Source organism: Pan troglodytes, chromosome 12 (genome assembly GCF_028858775.2).
Source record: "Pan troglodytes isolate AG18354 chromosome 12, NHGRI_mPanTro3-v2.0_pri, whole genome shotgun sequence".
NCBI lineage: Eukaryota > Metazoa > Chordata > Mammalia > Primates > Hominidae > Pan > Pan troglodytes.
In genome coordinates this window covers 15,135,117-15,157,243 of record NC_072410.2, presented here as the reverse complement: position 1 = coordinate 15,157,243, position 22,127 = coordinate 15,135,117, and the positions used below count along the sequence as shown (strand labels likewise).

At 41.1% G+C, this 22,127-nt stretch overlaps 1 protein-coding gene across 11 annotated transcripts in view; it reads right to left on the bottom strand.

Annotated features, from left to right (window-relative positions):
• The window catches only part of LOC129135413 (RANBP2-like and GRIP domain-containing protein 5/6), a 57,052-nt gene extending 54,484 nt beyond the window's left edge, over window positions 1-2,568 (bottom strand). For 7 of the 11 annotated variants that reach the window (XR_010149279.1, XR_010149278.1, XR_010149280.1 and 4 more), the window contains exons 1-2: window positions 2,214-2,568; window positions 514-581 (exon numbers count right to left, since the gene is read on the bottom strand). Coding sequence is in view for 7 of the 11 variants with exons in the window: in XM_054678714.1 (XP_054534689.1) it covers window positions 514-581; window positions 2,214-2,285 (140 nt within the window). In the remaining 4 variants the exon portion in view is untranslated. Of the gene's footprint in view, window positions 1-513; window positions 583-2,213 lie in introns of those variants that run through there. The other 4 variants (XM_054678715.1, XM_063789461.1, XM_054678716.2 and 1 more) reach the window with 3 other exon arrangements.
• Between the last annotated feature and the right edge of the window lie 19,559 nt (window positions 2,569-22,127).

Genomic DNA, 22,127 nt, shown 5'->3' with positions numbered 1-22,127 from the left:
CTCCCTCTTAATTTCCTGCTTTAATCCACTCCCAGCCAGGAAATCAGAATCACCAAGCTTCTTATCCCTAGGATAGAGCCTTACAGCATCACATATTGTGTCAATTAAAGATCTTTTATACAAGCTATTCTCCTGCCTTACAACTACAGTTTAGTTTTTTATTCATTGCTATTTTCCATCTGATTAAGGTATCAGATATCTAACCAAAAACAAATTAAGATATAGGCATGGTCCTCTTTTACTCCAACAGAAGACAATTTTTAGAAAAAGTGTTTTAAGCCAAACAATTTCTTGCCCTTGGTATAAAGCAGCAGCATGCAGAAAACACTAATTGCAGTTTCAATCTCAATGGAATCTAGGCTGGTCCTTAGCATCAGTCTGAGTGATAAATCCCTTATTCCAGAATACACTTAGGAAGAACTACTAAGAACATATTTTTACCTATTTCAAAGAAGAAAATGAGAAAAGGCATTGATTTAAGAAAAAAGAATACATGTTACGGTTTGTACTTACTTTTTAGCAAGATCATATTCTTTAGCTTCAAAATACAGCTTTGCAAAATAGAATCCTTTCATTGACTTCTAAAAAAAATTAAAAGTTGTTTTATGTTTCATACAGAAATATTTTCCAACATTTTTTCAAAAGTAGTTAAAGCCTGACAAATGCATAATTCCATGTTTTATAATTTCCTATCACAAAACAAAAAATAGAGCTGGGTGCAGCCGCTCATGCCTGTAATCCCAGCACTTTGGGAGGCCGAAGTGGGCGGATCACCTGAGGTCCGGAGTTTGAGACCAGCCTGGCTAACATGGTGAAACCCCGTCTCTACAAAAATAGAAAAATTAGCCAGGCATGATGGCGGGTGCCTGTAATCCCAGCTACTCGGGAGGCTAAGGCACAAAAATCAGTTGAACCCAGGAGGTGGAGGTTGCAGTGAGCCGGAGGTTGCAGTCAGCTGAGATCGTGCCATTGCACTCCAGCCTGGGCGACAGAGACTCCATCTCCCAAACATCATCATCATCATCATCATCATCATCATCATCATCATCATAAATAAGCTGGGTGCACTTGGTCACACCTTTAATTCTATTTAATTCTGGTACGTTGAAATTACAACGTACAAGTAGATATCTATCCTTCTCTGGAGGAACAGACTGTAACTTACTCCACTGTTCCCAAGAGAAATCGGCCAGAAAGCCCGGGCCAGGACGGGCCCAGGAGCGAGCACCGTCGGGAACAAGCTGGGAGAAAGAAGAAGCGCTGGCCCCAAAGGTCTCCCGCCCACCGCGGTCCCCCCAGGACTCTTCCTGCGCTTGCAAGCGCCACGCCGCCCACAGGACTGCGCTAGCCGGCCGGCGCCTCAACAGAGCGCGCCAGGGAGCAGCGCCCGTCGGGAACCATGACGCCTGAGCCATCCAGGCCGTCGCCGCCCGGCCGGGTCGAGAGACCGCCGCCGCCGCCGCCGCCGCCCGGCTGGGTCCAGAGACCGCCGCCGCCGCCGCCGCCGCCGCCGCCGCCGCCCGGCCGGGTCCAGAGACCGCCGCCGCCGCCGCCCGGCCGGGTCCAGAGACCGCCGCCGCCGCCGCCCGGCCGGGTCCAGAGACCGCCGCCGCCGCCGCCCGGCCGGGTCCAGAGACCGCCGCCGCCGCCGCCCGGCCGGGTCCAGAGACCGCCGCCGCCGCCGCCCGGCCGGGTCCAGAGACCGCCGCCGCCGCCGCCCGGCCGGGTCCAGAGACCGCCGCCGCCGCCGCCCGGCCGGGTCCAGAGACCGCCGCCGCCGCCGCCCGGCCGGGTCCAGAGACCGCCGCCGCCGCCGCCCGGCCGGGTCCAGAGACCGCCGCCGCCGCCGCCCGGCCGGGTCCAGAGACCGCCGCCGCCGCCGCCCGGCCGGGTCCAGAGACCGCCGCCGCCGCCGCCCGGCCGGGTCCAGAGACCGCCGCCGCCGCCGCCCGGCCGGGTCCAGAGACCGCCGCCGCCGCCGCCCGGCCGGGTCCAGAGACCGCCGCCGCCGCCGCCCGGCCGGGTCCAGAGACCGCCGCCGCCGCCCGGCCGGGTCGAGAAACCACCGCCGCCGCCGCCGCCCGGCCGGGTCGAGAGACCGCCACCGCCGCCGCCCGGCCGGATCGAGAGACCGCCGCCGCCGCCGCCCGGCCGGATCGAGAGGCCGCAGCCCGGCCGGGTCGAGGCCGCAGGTCTCTTCGTGACCCACTTACCTGTCGAGGCGACGGGGTGCAGCCCAGCACCGAGGCGACGTACCGCTCCACGTCAGCCTTGCTGCGCCTCATCGCGCCGCCAACCTGGCTCCCGAGACGCCAACCTGGCTCCCGAGACGCGTGAGAGCACCGCTCAGCCCGGCAGCAGTCGCCACTTCCAAGAGGAAAGTGCCTGCAAGCCAGTCACGCAGCGGTGTAGCCGGCGGAGAACCACTGTGACGAACTTGAGTATTGCGTCAGCACTGTGTATCCTTGGCGACGTGGGCGCTGGAGCTGCACTGGGCCGGGCTCTTGGCAGCCCCCTGTGGTCTGAGGGTGTCTTGACGTGATCTTATGTATAGAAAACCCTAATGAAACCTCAAAAAAAAAAAAAAAAAAAAAAAAAAAAAGACCTAAACTATCAGTGATAATAAATGAGTTCAAAGAGATTGTACCATACGAGGTCAATTAAAAAAAAAATGAGTTGTCTCCCGGTGCCCCTGAGCCAGCGGCCCTCTCCTGCAGGCTCCGGAGGACTCCCCTGCCTGCATCTGGTCTCGCATTTCCTCCGTGACCTCCAAGCTCCCACTGGGGGCACACGGCTGCCCCGCTGACCCCAACTCTGGCCCTGTGCCGGTGGTGGGCAGCATCTGGCACGGGGGAGGCGCCATTTCTTCCACACTCACGCGTTTAATACTGACCCCATCAATCTCCTGTACACATTAGAGACACCTAAAGATTTTCTCCCTCAGAGACTTTGACTTCACGGTTTTGCTATTGTGTGTGCACCCAGGTGAGAAGTGTCTAAGCTAGCTAGGAAGAACCGGGGAAGGGGATTTGTTATTGTGGGATGAATAGGAAAGCTTGGGGGCACGTCACTGAGAATCCAAAAGTAGATTAGATTTATAACCTGCCTGCAGTTATTTAAACACATACACACAGAGCTCATACAGATTGATCTTCTTGTGAATGCAACAAGGTTAGTGGTTTGTCTTCTGAAAAAAGGAGCCAAGATTGACGGAAAGCCCATTACTTCCAAATTTAATCACCTCAAGGCAATTAAAGCAATTTTGTGTTTTCTACTTTAGTGCTCCCCTGAAACGACAGCATCTGGACAACTTTAATTACCGTTTCAATTCAGTAAAATGCATGAAAAAGGCAAGTTTGGGACTAGCCATGGCTCTTTTCCCTACTGTTTTTCTGATTTCTCAGCTGCAGTGTTCGGTTTATTTTCTGTCAATGCTAGGCGAAGTGACTACACCCTTGAGGCTGCCTGTGCTCCCAAAAAGTGTAGGGATAAAAACTCTAAAGGAAGATCACCCATGAGAAAGCTGAAATGATAGGTATTTAAATGTTTAATGTACACAGAGTTGATTATCTCTGCAGGTTGCCTCCCTGATATAAATATTGACAGCATCACTTGAGCCAGCTCCTTCAGGCCCTCCTTATAGTCTGTCTCAGAACTGTTTGAAAAGTAGTGCCTGGTGTGCAACTAAACCTCAGAAGAGACTACCTGGCATTAGACAGTAAGAGACTAGGTCACTGGAATGCCCATCATGGACTGGGGGCTGCCATCCAACCAGTGCTAAGGTTGGGTGAGCACAGCAGCAATTTATCATATATTGGAAACAGTATATTATGGCTCATGTCCAGACAAGTCCAGGGGGCACAAGGAAGTGACAGAAATAGGTAGCTTAGCTCTCCACACACAGCCTCTGTTGTACGGACACTTTTCCCTCAGCTCTCACCTGTGGGAGATCCCATATAGCCAACTAATAGAGGATTTAAAATGTCATGCTTAGTTCACAAATAAATGTCTTAATGTGAGCAAAAAGCAGATTGCTGCCACATTACATCCCTACTAGAGTAGCTTTGAGAGTCCTCGATGGGGTCCATACTTCCAGTGGGCAGAACTTGGAGCACTAAACCTGGTGATCAATTTGATGTGGAGAGAGGTCAGTCCCTACGTAAGGACTTACAGACTCCCAGGAAATGGCAAATGGTTTGACTTGCTGTTCAGGGAACTGCAAGGGGGCAGTAAACAACTGTATTTGCTTTTCTACAAAGGACGCACCCAGGCCAAACTATGACATATGAAATTTAATAAAGAGTTTTGAATATTTTCTAGGTAAAATTGAGAAGTGTTCATATCTTAGATTGCTTAATAAGCTTATAACACTCATATTCTGACATTTTTTCTTCCCAATCACCCCTTTCCACACTGTCATTTTTCCTCTCTTTTAGACTTTCCCCCATTCATATCTCCCACAAGTACTCTTTAGCTTCTAAATGTTACTCTCGCCTTCCAATTACTAACGTATTTCCTTTAATTCTTTTCTTTTTGATGGAGTCTCTCTTAGTCACCCAGGCTGGAGTGCAGTGGTGTGATCTCAGCTCACTTCAACCTCTGCCTCCCAGGTTCAAGTGATTCTGGTGCCTCAGCTTCCAGAGTAGCTGGGATTACAGGTGTGCACCACCCTGCCCGTCTAATTTTTGTATCTTTAGTAGAGGTGGGATTTTGCCATGTTGACCAGTCTAGTCTCGAACTCCTGGCCTCAAGTGATCCAACTGCCTCGGGCTCCCAAAGTGCTGGGATTGCAGGTGTGAGCCACTGTCCTCAGCCTTCTTATTTTTTTTTATTTTTTTATTTTTTAGACAGAGTTTCACTCTTGTCACCCAGGCTGAAGTGCAATGGCATGATCTTGGCTCACTGCAACGTCCGCCTCCCGGGTTCAAGCAATTCTCCTGTCCCAGCCTCCCAAGTAGCTGGGATTACAGGTGCCCACCACCACGCCCGGCTAGTTTTTGTATTTTTAGTAGAGACCAGGTTTCACCCTGTTGACCAGGCTGGTCTTGAACTCCTGACCTCAGATGATCTGACCATCTTGGCCTCCCAAAGTGCTGGGATTATAGGCTTGAGCCACCCCACCCAGCCCTTCCTTTGAATTTTTAATGGAAAACAATCTATACAAAAATAGAGGGAATATTATAATGAATCCTATATACATGAAATTGCACCTCTCAGCTTCAAACGTTATTTATGATGAGTCTTGTTTAATTTATAAACCTATTCACTTCCCAGCTCATGCCAGCATCTTCTGATCAAATCCACATATCATTTTATTTATAAGGATTTCAGTGTTTCTCTAAAGAATTATTTTAAAAAGATAACTACACTACAATTGTCATACCCCAATAATAATAACAAAGACAATAACTCCTCATTACCATCAAATATTCATTACTCAGTATTCAAAGTGCCCTGAGTGTCTTATAAATATGTAAATTTTATCTTAATAAAGATCTAAATACAGTCCATATATTGCAATTAATTAATGTGTTGTGATAAAGTTTTTGCTCTTTGAGAAAGCTTATATTTTGGTCTAATGTTTCCATTTATATTAATACCCTTGTTGAAACTATTGTTCTCTTTTCTTGTGGCTACAGCCTATGGGTTCCACACTAAGATCAATAGTGATATTAACTAGTGACCCCTTCATTTTCCTCTCTTTTCTCTCCTCTTCCCCACTCTTCTCGCCTAAACTCTTCTAAAGCCCTCTATGCCACGATCTTCCTTCTTGGCAATGCCCTGTCATTAGGGCCTTACTCAGCTTTTATCCAGTCCTGTTAAAATGTGCAAGTTCTATATCCTGCTTCTTTTGGTCCTTTTCATTTTAATTTAATTTCTATTTTTTTGTGACAGGGTTTCACTCTGTCACGCAGCCTGGAGTGCAGTGGCACAATCATGGCTCACTGCAGCCTTGACCCCTGGGCTCAAGGGATCCTCCTGCCTTGGCCTCCCGAGTAGTGGGGAACACAGACACGAGCTACCAGGCATGTCTAATTTTTTTTTATTATTTGTAGAGATAGGGTCTCACTATGTTGCCCAGGCTAGTCTCGACCTCCTAGGCTCCAGTAATTCTCCTGCCTCAGCCTCTCAAAGTGCTGAGATTATAGATGTGAGCCACTGAGCCTGGCTTGGTCCTTTATTCTAATTTCAAAGCTAATACCCAGTTAATCCCTCAGAAGACACAATTATGGCTCCATAAACAGTGTTTAAACATAACATCTTAAGCTGGTACTTCTCAAACTGGAGTATGACCAGTTATTGCAGGCTAATGGAGTCATAGGATAAATAAGTTTCATTTTCATGAAGTGTTAAATTTACTTTGTGATGAGCAATTTTTAAAAATGATATATATTTTAATATATTTATTGTTTCATATTTATGACTAGGTTATAATGTATCATCTTCAATTTATACTAAATTTTAAAGTTAATTTTGAAATGGAAAAGAAATTTTATGCTGTTAGTAGACATAGTTGCATTCTTTTGTGCCATTAGTTGTGCTTTTATTGAGAACTTTGTCTTATACCCAAAGGGTGACTCTAACTATGAGAATTTCTTTCTTGGTGGTTTGCTAGTACAAAGAACTTCAGGTGTTCAGAGCTTTCTGATGACCTTCAAATCACAGGTGATACATACTCTGTTTATTTCATGTGTGCTTAAACTCGAAAGAAGTGTTGACCACGTCCAACACGGTTGACAAACATGTATTCATGTGGCTATCAATTCAAACCTTTCCACTTCTAACAATTTAGCTAAAGAACACAAACTATTGGAAAATATTTCCCTTGTGGCCACTTTATAACTTTATGTATACATCAAAATTGCATTTAGTTGTTAAAATTAATGAGATTTTAGCTGGATAAGGCATGTTATTCTTTGCTCTCTGACATTTAAGGAACTTAGTTTACATTCAGGAAGTACTTTGACTTCCTTCGAAGCCACATCCTAAGTCAGTAGCCTGCCACGCTGGTTTCTAGTCAGATATGTCTACATATTATTTATTTTTATATCTTTATGCCTCTTCTAGTCTCTCTGTCTTGAATTCCTATACATTCTTGGGCATGTAGAAAAACTCAAGTAGTCTGGAGTCCAAAGTCACTTTCTCTATGTAGAATTCCTTAGTATACCCTAAAAGGAATTGATTGCCACCTGCCTATCCCACACTTCCTTTAGAAGTTGTTCATACTGCTGGGCATGCTACTGTATGTGCTCTGGAGTTAGGCCTGGATTCCCACCTCTGTGTGATCACTTGCTAGATGTTTAATATTGAGCCAGTTACACAGTCTTTCTAGATCTCTGTTTCCTCATTTGTGAAATGGGGAAGATAAAGCTGCTTACCTTATAGTATTGTTGTATATAAGATAATGTATAGAGACTGCCTATTCTAGTTCTGGACATATAATACGTACACGGCGTTAGTGCTGTTGTTGTTGTAATTATTATTATTACAGTGGGATGTGGTATTCCTTTAGCACCCATTGCTTATTCAATTTATCATAATCATTATCCAGCACATAGTCCTGCACATTTTTGGTTAGTTGCCATTCCGTAGGTTTTTGCCAAATAAATTATTTAACAAATAACTCCATTGCCAGTCGTCACTGTTCTATTCAACTTAGTTCATCATGCTACTAAAATAATTTTCTTAGGAGATCATACCTTTTGCAACAACATGGTTAAAACAAAAGACATTCTGCTAAGTAAAGTAAGCCAGACACAAAAAGAAAAATACTGAATCATCTCATTTATATGTGGAATATAATTTTTTTTAAAAGTTTGAATACACAGAAATAGAATTAAAATGGTGGTTACCAGGAACCAACAGTGGGTGACAGAGCAGGAGCATCGACATCTTGGACAAGCCCATCATTGTAAAGTTTACCTTAATAAAAAAACACTTAAATCCAAAGGGCATCAACCTAATGGCTAAGGTCAGCACGACCATAAACCACAAATAACATCTTTAACTAGAAACATTCCAAACTCCTCCCCGACCAGAGACATACTAGCCCTGAGATAACCCCCCTCCGGGCAGGAAAGATGTCTGCCCCAAGATAACTTCCCCACCTCACAGAAAGATTCCAGCCCCACCATAAACTTCTCCACACACATAAACATTCCAAGCTTGTGATAAGTCCCCTCACCCTGAAACCAATATATATTCTTAGTCTGTAAGAGAAAGCACTCCTGACCGAAATTGGCTAGAGGCACCTCTCACGTTTTATCTAAAGAAAACCTGTCTTTAACTGTCAGCTGTGTTTTGTGTTTCTTTCCTCTTTCTTTAACTCTTACAGTGGGGAGGGTGGGGAGGGAAAGATATAGGTCAAAAGGGAATAAAGTTGCACTTGTGACAACTACAGTTAATAAGATTATATCCTATGCTGGATATTTGCTAAGAGAGTAGATTTTAGGTGCTCTTACTACAAAAAGGTAACTACGTGAGATGATGGATATGTTAATTTGCTTAGTGTAGTAAACATTTCACTATGTATATGTATATAAAATCATTGTGCTGTACACTTTAAATACATGCAATAAAAAATTGTTAGCAACTCTTGGTGATGACACTCATTTGAGTTTCAAACATAAATACTATTTCTTTATATACAGTGTACCTGTATTTTTTTCTAGAAAGTAAGCCTCTTTGATTTTCCTTCTGTTTGTTCATGAAGGATCTTCATGAAGACTATACTAATATTTTAGAATTGCTATAGAACATGAAAGTAATTACTCATGTTGATTTTTGTAAATAGTTGAAAAGACTTAAATGAGAAACAAAACTCACAAGTGATTATAATTTCACTTAGAAAGTGAACAGTGAGAATATATTCACTCAGCAGTTAATAGAGAGAATGAGAGTTTTATATAACTATTTAAATGGATGGAAGATAAAATATCTTTTTTTTAAGAGAGTTATGGGGAAAACACAGACCATGACCCCAGCTTCTGCAGCACCACTGTGGGTGATTCCCTGGAGAAGCACTGGAAGCCAAGGGATGCCACTGCCAGTGCTATGTGCTGTCTTCCTTCTCTTCTGCTTTCCTAGTGCAGCATGTGTAGTTCTTACTGGCAAATTGTAAGGGCCAAGGAGTTCTGGAAAATGAATTTCCAGTTTTCAATCTTGAAATGAAGAAGCTAACTTGCATCAGACAGTCCACATTCCACGTGTTTTCTAGAGTGAAAAGGATGGCCTGGAAAGCCAACATATCTGAGGGTCATGAATTACTGCTGTGGAAGACCATAATTCAACATATTTGTGAGGGAAATGTGTTAAAATAATGGGCATATTTAATAATGAAAATATATGTCTATCAGGCCTTTACAAGCTAGACAGGGATTTAAGAGAGGGCTAAACATGATGAACATTGCCATGTAGGCCATTTTTCTGTCGCTGAACTAGCCTCTTCTTTACTTCAGCTCCCAGAGTGCCAGGGCACGCTCAGTGCTTGGAGAATACCTGGGAGGCACATTCATCACATTATGATGTTACCGACTTAAAATGCTGCCCATTCCCAGCAGTTTTCCATATCTGTATGGGGGAAAGAAAAAAGTGGCTATGCTTATCCCAAATGTGTACTAGTTTGAGAGTAGAGGATAACTAAACATATCAATTTCTGTCAATTTCTTCTACTATTTCTGGAATGCATTTCCTTCTCATTGCTGCCAATACTGCATTTTCTAATCTAGACAATCATCGGCTTGGACTGCTGTTGAAAACCTCTATGTGCACCTGCACACCTGCTCTAGCAAGTTTTACAATGTGAAAACTTATCACTTAACTTACATGATTAAAATAACCTTTTAATTTATTCTCATTTAAAAAATAAAATGAAGTTCGTTTTTTAGAATATGAAATAAACACAAGCTATAAATAAATCATACGCAAACTTATAAAGAAGAAAATACAAATTCCATTATAAAAAGTCAAATGCTAAAACTGTTCTGTATATATTTTTAGTTTTTTTATATATACACAAACATACCCACAGTATATTAACACAGGGTATTAAACAAATACCAAGGGGAACAGTTAACTTGAATGAAAGGTCAAAATCAGCAACAAGTTCTACAATCCAGTGCTGATATCAGATACAAGCTTCAAGGATAAGTTTCTTTTTATAGGTTTATTCCAGTTTTGTGAGGCTAGCATGAGGTGTATTCATTTGCCAGGGGCAAATTTATACTTCTGAATTAACCCGTGCAGCAAATGCTAGCATCTGCTTGCAGTCTATTTAGAAACATTTGCAGTGGACTCTGAAGGGGGCTGACTCATGGTACTCCTATTGCTAATCCACATCTACTGGAAGATGGACAGTGAGGCCGGAATGGAACAGCAGATCCACACTGAGTACTTGTGCTCTGGGGGCACGCTGATCTGATCTTCATGGTGCTGGCACCAGGGCGGTGATCTCCTTCTGCATCCTGTCAGCGATGCCCCAGGTACATGGTGGTGCCACTGGACAGCACTGTGTTGGCCAACACGTCTTTGCGAATATGCACATCATACTTCATGCTGGAGTTGAAGGTGGTCTCGTGGATACCGCAAGATTCCATGCCCAGGAAGGAAGGCTGGAACAGCATCTCCAGACACCTGATCCCCTCGTTGCTGATCACAACCATTTAAAATTGTACAATTTATTGGCATTTAGTACAGTGACAATGTTGTATATCTATGACTTACATAAGTTCTAAAATATTTTCATTACCTCAGAAAAAAAACACCCCAAACACATTATACAATTGACTCCCATTCTCCCTTACTCCCATCCCCTGGCAAGCACCAATCTCCTTTCTGTCTCTATGAACTTACTTGTTCAGGATATTTCACATTAATGGAAAAATATAAAATGCAATCTTTTGTGTCTGGGTTCTTTCACTTAGCATAATTTTTTTTTTATTTTTTGATATGGAGTCTTGCTCTGTCGCCCAGGCTGGAGTGCAATGGATCAATGCCCCAAATGCAAGAGCTAAAACTACAAAACTCTTAGAAGAAAGTATAAATAGATCTTCAAGACCCTTGACTGTCCATGGATTTTTCATGACACCAAAGACAAGAGCCAAAAAAAAGAAAAAGAAAAATTGAACTTTATCAACATTAAATATTTTTGTTCATCAAAGGAAATTATCAAGAAAGTGAAATACACCCTGCAAAATGAGAGAAAATATTTTCAAATCATCTATTTGATAAGGGTTTAGTATATAGAACATACGAAGAATTCTTACAACAACAAAAAATCAGCCATGTATTTGAATAGACATTTCTCTAAAGCGATGTGTAAATAGCTATCAGGCACTTGAAAAGATATTGAACATAATTAATCATTAGGAAAATAAAATTTAGACCCACAGTGAGATATGCTTTATACTCACTGGGATGGATATAATAAAAATAGGGGGAAAGATGACAAATGTTCATGTAGATATCGGGAAATTGAAACTCTCATATATTGCTGGTGGGAATGTAAAATGTTTCAGCCGCTATGCAAAACAGCTTGCTGGTTTCTCAAAAAGTTAAACATAGACTTGCCTTGCCCTATGACCCAGCAATTCCACTTCTAAGTATATACCCCAAATAATTGAAAACAGATACTAAAATTCTTCTGTAAGAACGTTCATATCAGCACTATTCATAAGAGCCAGTGGGCAGAAACAACCCAAATGTACATCAGCAGACAGATGAATAAACAATATGTGGTAATACATACAATGGAATACTATTCAGCTATAAAAATGAATAAAATACCAATACATGCTACAACCTGAATGAACCTTAAAAACATTACGCAGGCGGGACGTGGTGGCTCACGCCTGTAATCCCAGCACTTTGGGAGGCCGAGGCGGGCAGATCATGAGGTCAGGAGATCGAGACCATCCTGGCTAACACGGTGAAAACCCATCCCTACTAAAAATACAAAAAAAAAAAAAAAAAAAAAAAAAAAAAAATTAGCTGGGCGTGATGGTGGGCGCTTGTAGTCCCAGCTACTCGGGAGGCTGAGGTGGGAGAATGGCGTGAACCCGGGAGCTTGAACTTGGAGCTTGCAGTGAACTGAGATTGCGCCACTGTTTAGTTCATTTATATATACAGTATAAGTTAAGGGTACAAATTGATCCCATTGCATGTGGCTCTCAAGTTGTCCCAGCACCATTTGTTGAAGACTTTGATGTTCCCATTGAATGGTCTCGGCATCCTTGTCTAAAATCATCTTGTCATAGATGGATTATAGGTTTGTTTTTGGACTCTCAATTATATTTCCTTTGTCTATATATCTTCGTACCAGTAACAAAGCAATCGCCATTGCTTTATGGTACATTTTAACATTAGGAAGTGTAAATTTTGTCTTAGTTCTTTTTCAAGATTATTTTGTCTCTTTGGGTACCTTTGCCATTCTCTAGAAATTTGCAGATGGGCTTTTTGTTTCTACAAATGTCGTTGGAATTTCGGTTAAATCTTTAGATCACCTAGGGTAGTTTTGTGATCTTACCACATAAAGTCTTCTAAAACATTACCATCATATAACTTACTATTATTTAGGTCTTGTTTGATTTATTTCAGCAATATTTTGGAGTTTTAAGTATACAAGTTATTTACCTTCTTGGTTAATTTATTCCTAAGTATTTTTATTCTTTTGGATGCTATTGTAAATACAATTATTTTCATAATTTCCTTTTTAGATTATTGTTTCCTAGTGTGTAGAAAGACAACTGATTTTTGTATTTTGATCTTGTGTTCTGTAACACGAATTAATTTATTAGTTCTAATAGTTTCTTTGTGATTATAAAGGGTTTTGTAGCTAGCTATAAGCTCATGACATGTGCAAATAGAGACAATCTTACTTTTCCCTTTCCAATTAAGGTGTCTTTAAGTTGTTTTTCTTCATGACTCAGTTGAAAACAAGCATTTTTGTCTTGTTATTGATCTTAGGGGAAAGACTTTCAGGCCATCACCCTTGAGTATGATGTTAGCTGTGGATTTTTCATAAATTTCATTTACCAGGCAGGGGAAGTTCTTTTCTATTCCTAAATTGTTAAGCGTATTTACCATAAAAGATTGTTTGCATTTTACCAAATTTTTTTTGCTTCAATTGAAATTATAATGCATTTTTTCTTCATTTTGTTTATGTGATGTATTACATTGATTATTTTCATGGGTTGGACCACTCTTTTATTTATAGGATGAATCATACTAGGTCAAGATGTTAGTGCTTTTCATATGCTAACGGATTTGCTTTTCTATTTTGTTGAGGATTTTTACATCTATATTTACAAAGGATATTGGACTACAGTTGCCTTTTCCTGTAGTGGATCTTTATCTGACTTTGGTGTCAAGATAATACTGACCTCCAAGAATAGGTTAGAAAGTGTTATTTCCTTTTCTATTCTTTAGGAAGAATTTGAGAGTAACTCTTTTTAATTCTTCTTAAAATGATTAATAGAAGTCACCAGGGAAGCCATCTGGTTCCAGCTTTTCTTTCTTGGGAGGTTTTTACCGATTCAATTTCTTTAATGGTTATAAGTCTGTTTAGGTTGTACATTTCTTCTTGAGTCTATTTTTGTAGCTTGTGTGTTTATAGAAATTTGCCCATTTCATTTAAGTTATATAATGTGTTGGTATATAATTATTTATGCTATTTTCTTATAATCTTTCTTATTTATATATATTTGTAATGTTGGTAGTAATATCTTTTCTTTCATTTCTGATCTTGTTAATGTTAATTTTTTCTTTTTTTCATAGTCAATCTAGGTAAAGACCTGTCAATTTTATTGATCTTTTTAAAAAAACAACCTTTAAAAATATATTTTGTTCATTATTTATTTCATTTATCTCTGATATAGTTTTTATTATTTTCTTTCTGCTGGCTTTGGGTTTAGTTTTCTTATCCTAGTTCCTTAAGGTGTAAAGTTAGGTTGTCAATTTCAGACCTTCCTTCTTTTTGAATGTAGGTATTTACAACTGTAAACTTCCCTCTGAGCTCTGCTTCTGATGCACCCTGTAAGTTTTGGTATATTATGTGTTTATTTTCATTCATCTGAGTGTTTTCTCGTTTCACTCTGTGGATTTCTTCTTTGACTCATTGGTTAAGAGAATGTTGTTAAATTTCCACATATGTGTACATTTTTCTATTTTCCTTGTTATTGGTTTCAATTTTCATTTCATTGTTGCTGAGAAATATGCTTTGGATGATTTCAAATGTTTTAATGTGCTGAGACTTGTTTTGTGGTCTAACTTATGGTCTAAGCTGGAGAATGTTCCATGTGTCCCACAATTTTTAGAAAAGACATATCTTACTATGGCCTACAAAAGTCAAATAACTTGACCCCTAACTATCCTAGCTTTATCTTGCAGCTGGCTCCCCTCACTCGCTATGTTTTGCCATGCTTTCTTTTAGACATTTGTTTTGCCCAACTTCTTCTCACGATAAGCTTCTATTGGCTTCTTCTTCCTGTTGTGTTATTTTGGTGTTTTTTTCCCTTCTAGCTAAAATTATACCTTCGTATAGAACCACATTCTTCTCTTCCACAGAGTATCTCACTTAAGACTTCATACACAATTCAATGATCCTTTTTCTCCACCACTCAACTTTAAACTATGACAGCAGGAATCAAGTCTATTTTGCTAATTACTTTGTCTCCAGAAGCTAGGATACTGCTTAGCACCTCATATGTTCTCAATGGGTACATGTGGAATAAACAAATAAATGAAGAAAAAGGGTAAGATTCTTGAGTCTTCAAATTATACTAGCTATTCCAATTTTACTTAAGTCTGGGCATTAAACCAGAATAATCTTCAATAAAAAAAGAAAAATAAATGAGTAAATTAGCAGTTACTATTCAACTAATTCTTAGAATTAATATAAAACACAAAATCTGTTTCATTTGGAATGAATAATTTTTGACGGCATTGTTCATTGAGCTATATGATATATTACATTTATTCTTATGGAAATTTTAAATGCCTGTAATGTACTAAGCATTAGACACAGCTTATAAAACACAATATGTGGTACATTAAGTGCTCAGTTTGTTTTTTACCTCTCCTATCAGAGCATTTATGGACTATTATCAGAACTCATAAAAAAGGGATACTGTTATGCACTTCCTTACAACTGAATGTCAGAGGAGGTAGAGCAACGTAGCAGAATAAAAGGATGCACTGATTGTCCTACCTGCAAGGACACCAATTTAACAACTATCTACACAGAAAAACAACACCTTCATAAGAACAAAACATCAAGTGAACACTCATAGTACCCTGTTTTAACTCTGTATCACTCAAAGAGGCACTGAAGATATGGAAAAAACAGTCCCGAATCATCAATGCCACCCCTTCCCCACTCCACAACAGTGACGGCACGGTGCAGAGAGCATCTCTGGGCACTGGGAGAGGAAGAGAACAGCATTTGTGAGGCACTGAACTCAGTGCTGTCTTCTTTGAGCAGAAAAGAAAACCAAACCAAACTCAGCTGATGTCCGCCCATAGAGGGAACAATTAAACCAGCTTTAGCCAGAGAGGGTATTGCCCATCCCAGTGGTCCAAATTTGAGTTCCTGCAAATCTCCCCACCAAGGGCCAAAGTACTCTGGGTTTCTAAGTAAATTTGAAAGGCAGTCTAGACCACAAGGATTGCAACTATTAGGCAACTCCTAATGCTGACCTGGGCCCAGAAACAGTGGACTTGTGGGAGCAGGGGACACATGACCTACTGAGACACAAGGTGGGGCAGCTAAGGGATTGCTGGCATTACCCCTCTTCTAACTCCAGGATACACAACTCACAGCTCCAAAAAAGACCCCTTCCTTCTGCCTGAGAAGAGGAGAGGAAAGAGTGGGGAAGACTTTGTCTTGCATCTTGGATACCTGCTCAGCCACAGCAGGATAGGGCACCAGTCAGAGTTGTGAGACCCTTGTTCTAGGCCCCAGCTCCCAGACAACATTTCTAGACACATCATGAGTCAGAAGAGATCCTGCTGCCTTGAAGGGAAGAATCCAGTCCTGGCAGCATTCATAACCTGCTAACTGAAGAGCCCTAGGGCCCTGAACAACCAGCAGCAATACCCAGGTACTACATCTGGGGCCTCGGATGAGCCTCTGAGACTTGCTTGCTTCAGGTACCAGCACAGCCACAGGGAGGTAGAGCACTAAATGGGCTCTCGAGGTCCCCAATTTCAGGACCTGACTCTTGGATGGCATTTCTGGATTTGCCCTGGGACAGAGGAGAGCCCACTGCCCTGAAGTGTGAGTCCTAGGCCAGGCATCATTCACTACAAGCTGACTTAAGAGCCCTTGGGCCTTAAGGGAACATTGGCAGGAGTCTGGCAGAACTCCTTGTGGTCTGTGGTGTCAGTGTCCAGAGGGTGAGGCTCCTTTGCTTTTGGAAAGGGGAAGGAAGAGTGGAAAGGACTGCATCTTGTGGTTTGAGTGTTAGCTCAGCAACAGTACAATAAAACAACAGGTAGATTTCTAAGATTTTTGACTCTAGCCCTTGACTCCCAGATTGTACTTCTGGACACACCTGGGGCCTGGGGGAATCCACTGCCCTGAAGAAAAGGACACAGGCCTGGCTGTTTTTGCCACTTGCAAAGACCCCTAGGGCCATAAGCAAACATAGGCAATAGCCAGGGAGTGATTACAGCAGGTCTTGGGCAAGACTCAGTGCTGTGCTGACTTCAGGCCTGACGCAGTGCAATTCTAGTGGTGGTAGCCACAGGCATGCTTGTGTCACTCTACCCCTAGCTTGAGGTGTCCCAGAAGACAGAGAGAGACTGTGTTTGTTTGGAAGAAAGTAAGGGGGGAAGGGCACAAGGGTATCTATCTAGTAATCCAGATAATTCTCCCAGATCTTGTTCAAGACTATCAAGGTGGTACCTCTATGAGTCTGCAAGAACCACAGCATTACTGGGCTTAGGGTGCTTCCTAAAACACATTCAGCTTAGATTACAATACCCTTTCGAATATCTGAAAAGTCTTTTAAAATACCTGAAAAGCCTTCCCAGCATCTTATAAAAGCAAGAGCAAGCCAAACCCAAAATCAATAGAAGAAAAGAAGTAATAAATATCAGAGCAGATATAAACGTATTTGAAATGAAGGAAATAATACAAAACATCAATAAAACAAAAAGTTGTTTTTTGACAAGGTAAACAAAATTGGCAAATCTTTAGCCAGACTAACTAATTTAAAAAGAGAGAATAAGCAAATAAATAAAAACAGAAATGAAAAAGGAGATATTAAAACTGATACCATAGAAATTCAAAAGATCATTAGTGGTTAATTTGAGCAACTATATGCCAATACATTGGGAAATCTAGAAGAAATGGATGAATTCCTAGACACATATAACCCAGCAAGATTGAACCAGGAAAAAAATCCAAAACCTGAACAAACCAATAACAAGTAATGAAATTGAAGCTGTAATAAAGTCTCCCAGTAATAAATCACTGGAACCTGAATGGCTTTGCTGCTGAATCTTACCCAACATTTAAAGAAGTAATACCAATCCTACTCAAACTATTCCAAAAAATAGAGGAGGGGGTACTTCCAAATTCATTCTACAAGGCCAATATTACTCTGAAACTAAAACCAGACAAACATGCAGACACATCAATAAAAGAAAGCCAGAGGCCAATATCTTTGATGAATATTGATGCAAAAATCTTCAACAAAATACTGGCAAACAGAATTCAATAATATATTAAAAAGATCATCCAACATGACCAAGTGGGATTTATCCCTGGGATGCAAGGATGGTTCAACATATGCAAATTAATCAATGTGATATGTCATATCAATAAAATGAAGGACAAAATACATATGGTCCTTTCAATTGATGCTGAAAAAGTAACTGACAAAATTTAACATTCTTCACGATAGAAATCCTCAAAAATCTGGGGATAGAAGAAACACATCTTAATATAAGCCATATATGACAGACCCAGAGCTAGTATCATACTGAAGGAGAAAACACAGAAAGCCTTTCCTCTAAAGTCTGAAACACCACAAAGTTGCTCAGTGTTATTGCTGTTATTCAACATAGGACTGGGAAATCCTAGATAGAGTGATCAGATAAGAGAGAGAAGTAAAGGGCATCCAAACTGGAATGGAAGAAGTAAAGTTATCCTTGTTTGCAGATGATATGATATTATATTTGGCAAAACCTAAAGACTTCACCAAAAAACTATTAGAAATGATAAATTCAGTAAAGATGAAGGATATAAAATCAACATTCAAAAATCAGTAACATTTTTATATGACAACAGTGAACAATCTAAAAAGAAATTAAAAAGGAATCCTATTTACAATAGCCACAAAAAAATTAAATACCTAAGAATTAACCAAAGAAGTGAAAAATCTCAATAACAAAAGCTATAATACATCAATGAAAAAAATTGAAGAGGACACCAAAAAGAGGAAAAAATGTTGTGTTCATTGATTAGAAGAGTCAATATTGTTAAGATGTCCACACTACCCAAAGTGATCTACAGATTCAATATAGTCCCTATCAAAATACCAATAACATTCTTCACAGAAATGGAAAAAACAATCATAAAATTTATATGGAACCACAAAAGACCAGGGATAGCCAAAGCCATCCTAAAGAAACAGAACAAAGCTAGAGGAATCACATTACCTGATTTCAAATTATACTACAGAGCTATACTCACCAAAATATCATGGTACTGGCATAAAATCAGACATATAGACCAATGGAACAGAATATAGAACCCAGAAACAAATCCACATACTTATAATGAATTCATTTTCAACAAATGTGTCAAGCACGTACACTGGGGAAAAGACAATCTCTTCAATAAATGGCTCAGGGAAAACTGGATATCCATATGCAGAAGAATGAAATTAAACCCCTATCTCTCGTGATGTACAATAATCAAATCAAATTGATTGAAGACTTAAATCTAAGATCTCAACCCATGAAATTACTAAAAGAAAACGTTGGGGAAAATCTCCAACACATTGGTCTGGGCAAAAATTTCTTGAGTAATACCCCACAAGTACAGGCAACCAAAGCAAAAATGGACAAATGGGATCACATTAAGTTAAAAAGCTTCTACAGAGCAAAGGAAACAATCAACAATGTAAACAGACAATCCACAGAATGGGAGAAAGTATTTGCAAACTACTTCAACAAGGGATTCATAACCTGAATATATAAGGAATTCAAACAACTCTATATCTAAAAAGCTGATAATCTTATCAAAAAATGGGCAAAGGATTTGACTATACCTTTCTCAAAAGAAGACATACACATGGCAAACAGGCATATAAACACATATTCAACATCATTGATCATCAGAGAAATACAAATGAAAACCACAATGGAATATCATGTCACTCCAGTTAAAATGGCTTATATACAAAAGACAGACAATAATAAATGCTGGTGAGGATGTGAAGAAAAGGGAACCCTCATTCACTGCTAATGCGAATGCAAATTAGTACAAGTACTATGGAGTACAGTTTGGAGGTTCCTCAAAAACTAAAATAGAGCTACCATATTATCCAGTAATTCCACTGCTGGGTATATACCCCTGTATTCGTCCATTTTCATGCTGTTGATAAAGACACACCTGAGACTGGGAAGAAAAAAAGGTTTAATTTGAGTTACAGCTCCACGTGGCTGGGGAGGCCTCAGAATCATGGCAGGAGATGAAAGGCACTTCTTACATGGTGCAGGCAAGAGAAAATGAGAAGCAAAAGTAGAAACCCCTGATAAACCCATCAGATCTCATGAGACTTACTCACTATCATAAGAATAGCACTGGAAAGCCCAGGCTCCATGATTCAATTACCTCCCCCTGGGTTCCTCCCACAATATGTGGGAATTCTGGGAAATACAATTCAAGTTGAGATTTGGGTGGGGACACAGCCAAATCATGTCATTCCACCCGTGGCCCCTACAAATCTCATGTCCTTACATTTCAAAACAAATCATGCGTTCCCAACAGCCGCCCAAAGTTTTAACTCATTTGAGCATTAACCCAAAAGTCCACAGTCCAAAGTCTCATCTGAGACAAGGCAAATTTCTTCCACCTATGAGCTTATAAAATCAAAAGCAAGCTAGTGACTTCCTAGATACACTGGGGGTATAGGTATTGTGTAAATACAGCCATTCCAAATGGGAGAAATTGGCCAAAACAAAGGGGCTACAGGGCCCATGCAAGTCCAAACTCCAGTGGGGCAGTAAAAATTTAAAGCTCCAAAATGATCTCCTTTGACTCCTGGTCTCACATCTAGGTCATGCTGATACAAGAGGTGGGTTTCCATGGTCTTGGGCAGCTCCACATGTGTGGCTTTGCAGGGTACAGCTTCTCTCCTGGCTGCTTTCATGGGCTGGCATTGAGTGACTGTGGCTTTTCCAGGTGCACGGTGCAAGCTCTTGGTGGATCTACCATTCTGGGGTCTATAGGATGGTGGCCTTCTTCTCACAGGTCCACTAGGCAGTGCCCCAGGAAGGACTGTGTGTGGGAGTGCCAACTCATATTTCCCTTCTGCACTGCCCTAGCAGAGGCTATCCATGAGGGTCCCGCCCCTACAGCAAACTTTTACCTAGGTATTCACGTGTTTCCATACATCTTTTGAAATCTAGGTGGAGGCTCCCAAACCTCAGTTCTTGACTTCTGTGCACCCACAGGCTCAACATCACGTGGAAGCTGCCAAGGCTTGGAGTTTCCACCCTCTGAAGCCACAGGCTGAGCTGTATGTTGACCCCTTTCAGCCATGGCTGGAGAGGCTGGGACATAGGGCACCAAGTCCCTAGGCTACACACAAGCATGGGGACCCTGGGCTCAGCCCATGAAACCACTTTTTCCTCCTGGGCCTTAAGGCCTGTGATGGGAGGGGTTGCTGTGAAGGTCTCTGACATGGCCTGGAGACATTCTCCTCATGGTCTTGGGATTAACATTAGGCTTCTTGCTACTTATGCAAATTTCTGCAACCAGCTTGAATTTCTCCCTAGAAAATGAGTTTTTCTTTTCTATCACATAGTCAGGCTGCAAATTTTCCTAACTTTTATGCTCCGCTTCTCTTATAAAACTGAATGCCTTTAACAACACCCAAGTCACCTCTTACATGCTTTGCTGTTTAGAAATTTCTTCTGCCAAATACCCTAAATCATCTCTCTCAAGTTCTGTCTTCCACAAAATCTTTAAGGCAGGGGCAAAATGCTGCCAGTCTCTTTGCTAAAACATAACAAGAGTCACCTTTGCTCCAGGTCCCAACAAGTACCTCATCTCTATCTGAGACCCCCTCAGCCTGGATTTTATTGTCCATATCGCTATCAGCATTTTGGGCAAAGCCATTCAACAAGTTACTAGGAAGTTTCAAACTTACCCACATTTTCCTATCTTCTTCTGAGTCCTCCAAATTGTTCCAATCTCTGCCTATTACCCAGTTCCAAAGTTGCTTCCACTCTTTCGGCTATCTTTTCAGCAACACTCCACTCTACTGGTACCAATTTACTGTATTAGTTTGTTTTCATACTGCTGGTAAAGACACACCTGAGACTGGGAAGAAAATGTGGTTTAAGTGGACTTACAGTTCCACATGACTGGGGAGGCCTCAGAATCATGGTGGGAGGTGAAAGGCACTTCTTACATGGTGGAGGCAAGAGAAAATGAGGAGAAGCAAAAGCAGAAACCCCTGATAAACCCATCAGATCTCATGAGACTTATTCACTATCATGAGAATAGCATGGGAAAGACCGGCCCCTGTGATTCAATTACCTCCCCCTGGGTTCCTCCCATAACACGTGGGAATTCTGGGAGATACAAATCAAGTTGAGATTTGGGTGGGATACAGCCAAACCATATCAACCTCAAAAAAGAAAATCAGTATATTGAAGAGATATCTGCACGCCTATGTTTGTTGCAGCACTGTTCACAACAGCTAAGATTTGGAAGCAACCTAAGTGTCCATCAACAGATGAATAGATTTAAAAAAATGGTATGTAAAAAAACAATGGAGTATTATTCAGCCATAAAAAGAATGAAGTCCTGTCATTTGCAGCAACATGGATAGAACTAGATGTCATCATATTAAGCCAAATAAGCCAGGCACAGAAAGAGAAACATCACA